This window comes from Hordeum vulgare, chromosome 3H (assembly GCF_904849725.1).
Source record: "Hordeum vulgare subsp. vulgare chromosome 3H, MorexV3_pseudomolecules_assembly, whole genome shotgun sequence".
Classification (NCBI taxonomy): domain Eukaryota; kingdom Viridiplantae; phylum Streptophyta; class Magnoliopsida; order Poales; family Poaceae; genus Hordeum; species Hordeum vulgare.
Window position 1 is genome coordinate 602,546,508 of NC_058520.1, and position 9,983 is coordinate 602,556,490.

A 9,983-nucleotide genomic window follows, 5' to 3' on the forward strand; every position below is an offset into this window, starting at 1 on the left:
ACAAAGAAATATAATAATAACTAATTTATTATTGCCTCTAGGGCATATTTCCAACACGAAAACCTTCCGGTAACCAAATGAGGTCATCCTATATATCAATCTTCGTTTCTGGACCCTTCCGGAAACTCTCGGGACGTCCGTGATCTCATCCGGGACTCCGAGCAACATTCGGTAACCAACCATATCGATCCCTAATACTAAAGCAGGGATTGCTTCCGTCGTCCGTCGTCTATGTTGTCGGCGTTTTTGTAGAAAAGTCCCTATAGTTCTAGGAATTTAACCCGCACTCCTGTTTTAAGTAAAAAAACGTTTCGTGTTTATGTAAACCCCCTGGCAATCATGGAAAGCTCCGGCTTGGGCTTGGGCTTGTCCCTGAAGAGGCGAGGCCGAGGGGGGCGGCACGCGAGCGCGAGGAGACGGGGTCGAGGAGGCGCAGGGCGTAGTGATGCAGCCGCGCCTGAGCTCCTCAAGCCACCGCGCGTGAGCGCCCTCCCATGGCCCTCATGCCCAGCTCCTTCTTCCTCGCTCTCTGTCATTTGCTCCCTCCCCCTGCTTTCCCTTCTGAATCTCTCTTCTTCTTCTTTTGTCGGGTACAGGAGAAGCCAGGGCTACCGTCGTCGGTCACCAAGGCCCCGATCTGGATCGACCCGGTCGCCTTCGGTCAGGACCCCATCGCCCACGCCCGTTCCTTGCAGTTCCCCACGGATCCGTGCTGCTGCCCTTGCTTCAAGCCTCCCTGAACCTCCATGGATGTCACGCCCGTCTGCGTTGACCCGAGCAGCTCGTCTGCATCGAACGCCCGCTACGAATCGAGCACAACGGGTCATGCCCGTGTAGACCTCCCCATCGTTCGGCCCAGCACCAGCAAGGCCGCGCCGCAGCAGGTGCGTAGATGCACTTCTGTCATGTCTGCTCTATTGATGCTTGCGCGGAGAAGAAGACCAGCACCTTAGTTAGTATTTTTGGCAATCCCGTGGTCCTGTGTCACATGAAGGACTCCAGCCAACCTGGTCACCCCACTCGATTTCAAACAAGGGGTCTGGGGTTCGAATCACTGAGAACCCTATTTTCTTTTTGTTGTGTTATTTCAGGCGTCATGTTGCTAAGCTGATTTTGTGTTTCCAGCTAGAGGTAAGAATATGGGGTTCCAGCTCTTGTCGACGTCACGGGAAAAGAGCACCGTATCCGGGGCCAAAGATTCTGGGGTTCGAATCACTGAGAACCCTATTTTCTTTTTGTTGTGTTATTTCAGGCGTCATGTTGCTAAGCTGATTTTGTGTTTCCAGCTAGAGGTAAGAATATGGGGTTCCAGCTCTTGTCGACGTCACGGGAAAAGAGCACCGTATCCGGGGCCAAAGATTCTGGGGTCCGAATCACTGAGAACCCTATTTTCTTTTTGTTGTGTTATTTCAGGCGTCATGTTGCTAAGCTGATTTTGTGTTTCCAGCTGGAGGTAAGAATATGGAGTTCCAGCTCTTGTCGACGTCACGGGAAAAGAGCACCGTATCCGGGGCCAAAGATTCTGGGGTTCGAATCACTGAGAACCCTATTTTCTTTTTGTTGTGTTATTTCAGGCGTCATGTTGCTAAGCTGATTTTGTGTTTCCAGCTAGAGGTAAGAATATGGGGTTCCAGCTCTTGTCGACGTCACGGGAAAAGAGCACCGTATCCGGGGCCAAAGATTCTGGGGTTCGAATCACTGAGAACCCTATTTTCTTTTTGTTGTGTTATTTCAGGCGTCATGTTGCTAAGCTGATTTTGTGTTTCCAGCTAGAGGTAAGAATATGGGGTTCCAGCTCTTGTCGACGTCACGGGAAAAGAGCACCGTATCCGGGGCCAAAGATTCTGGGGTCCGAATCACTGAGAACCCTATTTTCTTTTTGTTGTGTTATTTCAGGCGTCATGTTGCTAAGCTGATTTTGTGTTTCCAGCTGGAGGTAAGAATATGGAGTTCCAGCTCTTGTCGACGTCACGGGAAAAGAGCACCGTATCCGGGGCCAAAGATTCTGGGGTTCGAATCACTGAGAACCCTATTTTCTTTTTGTTGTGTTATTTCAGGCGTCATGTTGCTAAGCTGATTTTGTGTTTCCAGCTAGAGGTAAGAATATGGGGTTCCAGCTCTTGTCGACGTCACGGGAAAAGAGCACCGTATCCGGGGCCAAAGATTCTGGGGTTCGAATCACTGAGAACCCTATTTTCTTTTTGTTGTGTTATTTCAGGCGTCATGTTGCTAAGCTGATTTTGTGTTTCCAGCTAGAGGTAAGAATATGGGGTTCCAGCTCTTGTCGACGTCACGGGAAAAGAGCACCGTATCCGGGGCCAAAGATTACGAGGTATAATCGTATCCACCCAGCTTATAACAAGATCATGGATCAAGAGGGACGTTACACCACACGCAAAAAAGAAAAAGAAAAGGTTTCAGCTAGGAGGAGTTTCCACGGGTGGGCTCTCCATTGCCAGATATTTTCCTTTTCCATGGGCTCATCCGGTTGCATATTCCCGGTGGCACATGCATCATCAGCCGCGACTGGCAAGAGAACCCTATTTTCTTTTTTGTTGTGTTATCTGGTTCAGGCGTCATGTTGCAAAAAAAGGATGTAACAGTGCGAGTTTTTTTCCGATGCAACGCACGGGATTTTTTGCTAGTAACTCAAATACGCATAAAACAACGTCGAACCTTAAGTGTGCAGACCCTAGGGATGGGCATAAAAACCGACGGACCGAACACCGAACCGAAACCGAAACCGAAAAAACCGAAATTTCGGTTTTTATCACCACTACACACAAATTCGGTTTTTAGATTTAATAACCGAATGTGATTTGGTCAGTTCGGTGTATTCCTCGGTTAAACCGAATAAAACCGATCTCCACTCTTGATTCTAGCCGAAGGAACGACGCACATGCACGTCACGTCACGCAGGACTCCGGACTCCCGATGTCGCCCATGATAAATAGGCCTCCAACTTAAAGTAAAATAATAGTACTCGTAAGGAAGCGTAAAAAACCAAGCTAGCTGCCAACAGGCAGCCCGCATGCAACTAGCTATCTAGCATGCAAAGGAGACGTGACTTCCGTAGGCCTACATGGCTGCATGCAAACTTCAAAGCCCAACATACACCTATTTTTATATTCGTCCTTTATGAACCGTGTAGTGGCAGACAAGAAGTATCATTTACTTAGTCCCACCTCGTGTGGCTAGGGGAAGGAGGACGAATAGCATAACTATAAGATAGTGGGACGTGGGAGGGTGAGTACAGGCAGCTATGCAACAACCATTCGGTGTAAACCGTTAACCGAACCGAACTTTTGGTTAACCGAAAATTCGGTTTGTTGTTTTATGAAAGCATTTTCGGTTAGCATTTTTCATAACCGAATTTGCAAATAAACCGAATGGTACTAACCGAATTTTCGGTTTAAACCGAATGCCCAGGCCTAGCAGACCCTGCGGGTTCGAGAACTATGTAGACATGACCCGAGAGACTCCTCGGTCAATATCCAATAGCGCATATTCTACGAAGATCTTATCGTTTGAACCTCAGCGCCAAGGATTCATATAATCCTGTATGTCATTCCCTTTGTTCTTCGGTATGTTACTTGCCTAAGATTCGATCGTCAGTATCCGCATACCTATTTCAATCTCGTTTACCGGCAAGTCTCTTTACTCGTTCTGTAATACAAGATCCCGCAACTTACACTAAGTCACATTGCTTGCAAGGCTTGTGTGTGATGTTGTATTACCGAGTGGGCCCCAAGATACCTCTCCGTCATACGGAGTGACAAATCCCAGTCTTGATCCATACTAACTCAACGAACACCTTCGGAGATACCTGTAGAGCATCTTTTATAGTCACCCAGTTACGTTGCGACGTTTGATACACACAAAGCATTCCTCCGGTGTCAGTGAGTTATATGATCTCATTGTCATAGGAACAAATACTTGACACGCATAAAACAGTAGCAACAAAATGACACGATCAACATGCTACGTCTATTAGTTTGGGTCTAGTCCATCACATGATTCTCCTAATGATGTGATCCCATTATCAAGTGACAACACTTGCCTATGGTCAGGAAACTTGACCATCTTTGATCAATGAGCTAGTCAACTAGAGGCTTACTAGGGACAGTGTTTTGTCTATGTATCCACACATGCAGTGTGTTTCCAATCAATACAATTATAGCATGGATAATAAACGATTATCATGAACAAAGAAATATAATAATAACTAATTTATTATTGCCTCTAGGGCATATTTCCAACAAATAGAAGCCTCCGGCTCTATTGTGTCGAGCAAGGCCCCTTCCCCTTTTTCTTCTTCCTCTTCGGCTTCCCTTTTGCGCATTTTTGAAGCCTCTTCCAGCACCCTCTCCATGAAGAGTTCATTCTCCCGCTCTCTCTTTGCTGCACCCTCTGCCATAACCTTGTTAAATTTATCTGCCCATTCTTTGTGACGTTGCTCCATCACCTTCTTGTGATGCTCCCTCATCTTTTTCTCATAAGCACGGTGCTCAAGGAACATTTTGAGGTCCTCCTTCCTCTTTGCTTCATTCTCCCGTACTGGCGCTCCCTCTCCATCTTCTTTGCTTCGGATGCGTCCTGCTCTCTCAACTTCTTTGCAACCCTCTCCATCAACCGCTGCTCCTCACTGGCCGCATCCTTCTCCGCCCCCACTCCATTTTCTCCTTGTTGGGTTGACACGCCGCCATACCTACATAAAACATCAAGGCTCAGAGTTAGTACAATAACATACAAAGGAGCATGAAAAACAACATGATAGATAAGTCAAATATGTGACAACAAAAAATGTACAACATGACAATAATAATGAAATGTAGTAAACTTACGGAAACGGTCCTCGTAGGTAACCGAACATTCCTCTACCACCACCCGAACCTCTACCCATAAAACCTCCACGAGTACTTGAACCACCACGTCTACCACCACCGCCGGATCCTCGACCCACAGGAAGGCCACCACGTCTAACATCGCCGGATCCTCGTCTCATAGCAAGGCCACCACTTGAACCACCACGTCTACCACCGTCGGATCCTCGGCCCATAGCAAGGCCACCACTTGAACCACCACGTCTACCACCGCCGGATCCTCGGCCCATAGAAAGGCCACCACTTGAACCACCACGTCTACCACCGCCAACACTTGAACCACCTCTGCCCCCCACATCACTAGTAGATGCATTGTTTCTTTTGCAAGTCCTCTTATTATGTGTCATTTCATTGCAATCACCGCATTGGTTCCTATCATGTGGCTCCATGAAATGTCCACTACCAAACTCTCTGGTGCTCATCAGGTCATCCATATCATTCTTGTATCATTTTGTTCTCCTTCTACCCTTCGGCTGAACCATCATCTCTGGATCCGGCCTAATATTAGGGCCGTGATACTCTGGACACTGTGATGGGTCAAGAAAAGGGTGGAATCCCGACGCCCATGTTAACTGATGAGTTTGAAAGTTGAATTCATGCAACCTCACAACTACACCATCAGAGAAGGGCAAATTCCTCATGCGACATGCCATCATCATGTGCGAGCATGTCCAGTGGTACTTACTAGGCCGCTCACAAGTGCAATGCCGTGTCTGAAGGGAAACAATAAATGAGCGACCACCATATGATTGCCCATCTCTCGTTGTACCGCCTGGCTCATCCACTTGGTATTTCATTTCAGCGTTATCAAAACAAGTGGCTCGCTGCATGGTTGACTTCTCTTTTTGAAACTCTAGCCACTCGGCAACCTTCTTCGGATAGATCTCATAGGGAGGCTTCTCACTCTCACCAATCAACTTGTCAATTTCTTCAGAGTGCTTCAGAAAATACTCATTGAGCTTGTAAAAGGTATATTCAGCTATTGCCGTCACCGGCAACTGACGTGCCCCCTTCAAGACAAAGTTGAAGCACTCAACAAGATTGCTTGTCATGTCGCCATATCTCATGCCTCCTTCGTCACATGCCCGTGACCACTTATGTCTCTCATCTATATTCCTTTGTAGGATTCTTTCCCACCTTCATTTGCCTTCTCATATATTTTGTTCAATCGTTTCGTGAACGAGTCAACGGAGAAGGCCACACATGCGGAGTTAAGATCCTTCGTCAGATCTTTGTTCTTACAAGCCTTGTAAAAGTTTGCAACGAAGTGCCTCATGCACCATCAATGGTGAAGCCTCGCATGCCCTGGAATGTGAACATCCACGTCCTTCAATATTCCTTGGTGTCGATCGGATATGATGCATACCTCCCTATTGGGAGGAATCACCGTGCTTCTCACAAGTCTCATGAACCATTCCCAGTTGTCTTGGTTCTCCACTGACACCAAAGCAAATGCCACAGGCAACACCTGATCATTAGCATCATGTGCCATTGCTATCATTAGTGTGCCCTTGTAGTTGCCAGTCAGGAATGTTCCATATATAGACAAAACCGGACGACAATGCTCAAAAGCTGCAATGCATGGGCCAAACGTCCAAAAGGCACGACGGAACACTCCTTCAATATCTTGGACATAGTGGTACATTCCGGGGTTTCTATAGGCCATCGCGCCCAGCAACCGGGGTAGCATGTTGTACACCTCTTCCCATCCACCGTACAACATTCTAAAAGCGACCTGTTTGGCCTTCCATGTCTTCCCGTACTTGACCTTATATCCAAATCTCTCGAAAACCCAACTCATCAACAACTTTATTTAATGGTTGGATCCTCAGCTATATGTTTCTGGTATTTATAACCGATGAATTCCGAGGTTAACTGACGGTCTGTCTCTGGTTCTTCATCTGTCGGCGGTGTGCATTGGTGAGTTGCAATGCAACTACTTATCTTCCACGAACCATCTTTCCTGAGTCTTGCATTGACTTTCCATTTGCATTTTTCTACCTCGCATTTCACGGTGTATCGCTTGTGGCAGTCCGAGTGCACAACTCTGAAAGGCCCGTAGTGTTTGACGGCATACTCACACAACCAAATCTTCAATTCTAGAATGTCCTCGAACATTAAACCTTTCTTTAGGTAAGACGTACAAATCGCGTTGGGTGTGCTACTTGGGAACATTCTAGCCTCAATTGTCTTGCTCATGCCACCGTCGACTAAAGCCTTATCTGCAAGGCTAACATCACAAAACAAGGGAACTTTGTGATCCCTACCGGTGATTTTTGTATACCACTCCGCTTCTTTCTCAGTGAAGCCATCCTCATCCAACTCATTCATCGGGCCTTCATCATCCGACTCATCCACACAAGCACGCTGATAAACAATGTCAGGATCCATGTCATCATGCCTTACTTGAGCCTCTACGTCACCAACAATGTTGTGTTGCCTCTCATACTCTTCGTCGGAGTCATGACCATCATCTTTGATCGGTACACTACCTCCAAACTCATATTGGGGATACTCATTGACTTGCACTTCTACTTTATGCTCAACAATAGGTGCCACACCATTATACGGGCTCAAATCATCTACTAAGGGTTGGTTCAAGTCAACATGAAGAGGAGCATTGACCACCGTACTAGCAAACACTTTGAGTGACTTGTCTATCGAGGATGCAACAACCTCCTTGTATGCAACCCAATGCAAATTGGACTTGATAGGCATTGTCTTCATTCGACACTTGTGTGCTGACCCAACATCATATCTTCCTAATAATTCTACTTGGTCACTTGGATCAACCCACTTCAGTCTTATCCGAGTTTCTGCCACAACCTCTTCATAAGTAGGACTATCAAGAAATGTCAACACTTCCTCATATTTGTCAACAATATCAACATTCATGAATGCCTCTTTGTCAACATAATGAATATTCACAATCTTGTCCATCTAAAAAAGGGGACAAAATTACCAATTCTAAGTATAACAAAAAACTAACAAAACATTACTCTAACCATTGTCCATCCAAATTAGGCATAACACAAACCCTGACCCTAACCCTTGTCCATCCAAATTAGGCATAACACAAAACCTAACCCTTGTCCAACCAAATTAGGCATAACCCTAACCCTAACACTAAATCTTATCAATAATAATAAACCAACCAATACAATGCAACATAAATGGAACACCTAGTGCAAAAAAAAAAGCTACACAAATACAAAGTCATCGCAAAAACTAATTGGAGGGATTGGAGGAGCTTACCGGCCTCTTTGATTTGTCCCAAAGAACCAACAAAAAGGTTGAGGGAGGAGGGAGATCGAAGGGGGGGGGATCTTGAGGACAAGGGAGAGCTTTTTCGTCAAAGGAAGAACAAGAGAAGATGAGAAATGGTGGTTGGTGGGCGAGGGGGTTGGGGTGGCAAAATATAAAGCCAAGAAACACCATGGTATCTGGCGTTTCACCTCAGGCCAGAAACGTCACAGTACACAGGCGTTGCACAGAAGGGCTGCAACGCCATAATAGAGTGACGTTTCTCTATAGAGCTGCAACGCCACGGTTTATGACATTTAAAAAAAAGGTCAAAACGTGAAATTGTTTTCAAACGAGTTCGTTCCGTGATTAAGTTACCCCCTTCAGATCAAAACAGTGAAAAAACCCGAGCTTGTTTGATCCCAGGTTCCTGGTAAGAGCAACTCGTTTGGTTTAATGATGCCAAATTTTGGCAAACATCTTGCTTCCTGGCCTGGTGATTTAGTTGGTTTGTTGCACATTCTATGCCTGTGGCGCGGTTTGTGTTTGACCATTGAAAGACAACTTTTGTAGTAGCAGTTGCTGACAAGTACGTGTCTGCTTCTGTGATGAGAACGTTCTGTAGTACTTCCTCCGTTCCTAAATATAAGTCTTTTAAGAGATTTCACTAGAGGTCTACATACGGAGCAAAATAAATGAATCTATAGTCTAAAGTATGTTTATATACATCCGTATGCAGTTTACCAGTGAAACATTTACAAAGACTTATATTTAGGAACGGAGGAGTAGTAGACAATAAGAAAACAAAGCAAGCTCTTTCTCAGAACAGAGTGCAACAATCGATCAAATTAAGGCCGAACTGCACATCGCACGCAGGCTTGTACAGTATAAATCATGTAGTTATAGGCTACGTGTACTGGTTAGCCGTACGTGGCTGGCGTAGACACGGCCGGGCAGGTGCGGCGGGCACGGCAGATACTTGGTCGGGGGCGGGCAGACGCGGCGGAGCACGGAGGCGCACGTCGGCTCGCGGACGCAGGCGAGCTGCACGCAGCAGTACTCCTTGATGGGGTGGGCCTTGACGCCGTCGAAGAGCGCCAGGATGAACTCCCCCGCGCACCAGCTCTGCACGCCCGTCACCGTCTTGTAGCACGGCTGCGGGGGGCTGCGCCCGCAGGCCAACGGGGCGGCCTGGAGGAGGAGGACGACGAGCACGCACACGCCGCAGAGCCAGAGTCGTTGCCGGAGCGCCATGGACGGTGCTTGGTGGCTGTTTGATGATCTGGCCGGGCCGGTGTAGGAGGGATCGGTGGAGGCGGTATATAGGAGGGGGATGTAATGGGCGTACTGATTAGAGTTATGATGAATATCTTCTTTTTTGTATTTCTGTGCCTGATTTGTGCCGTAATAATTACCTTCCTTTATTGGATGAAGTAATTCTATACAAGCTATGAATATGCGCCTCAATCCCATTAATGTAAGGAAAAAAATTGCCCAGTTGGAATTACAGCCAACAGAATCCAACATTTGATCAGTTGCAATTTCCAGGCCCATTTCAAGGCATCATATCAGTTTTTTCCATTGTGATGACTGCCTACCTTTCTCATGATATCAACCGTCTGGTTGAGGGGGTCAGGTGCTATTAATGCATTGTATCTTAATGATTTGTATCTTAGGCTGGTCGTAATGGGAGTATCATGCCAACTAGACAACTTTGATGATGTGTCATAGAATTAAATAAAAAAAGAGAGAGTTGAGTATCATATCATGATACCGTATCATATTAAATGTTGTGCTACTTTGTGTCTTGCATGTCAATAAATTACCTATTCTATGATACTAACATATGATACTATG

The 9,983-nt window shown here is 46.2% G+C and overlaps 1 protein-coding gene across 1 annotated transcript; it reads right to left on the reverse strand.

Moving 5' to 3' along the window:
- Positions 1–661: 661 nt before the first annotated feature.
- LOC123442210 lies at positions 662–9,456 on the reverse strand. The gene is made up of 2 exons (XM_045118266.1): positions 9,057–9,456; positions 662–802 (listed from the first exon to the last, which is right to left on the reverse strand). The coding sequence occupies exons 1-2, from the start codon at positions 9,378–9,380 to the stop codon at positions 662–664; spliced, it is 465 nt and encodes a 154-aa protein (XP_044974201.1). The 5' UTR covers positions 9,381–9,456.
- Positions 9,457–9,983: the final 527 nt, after the last annotated feature.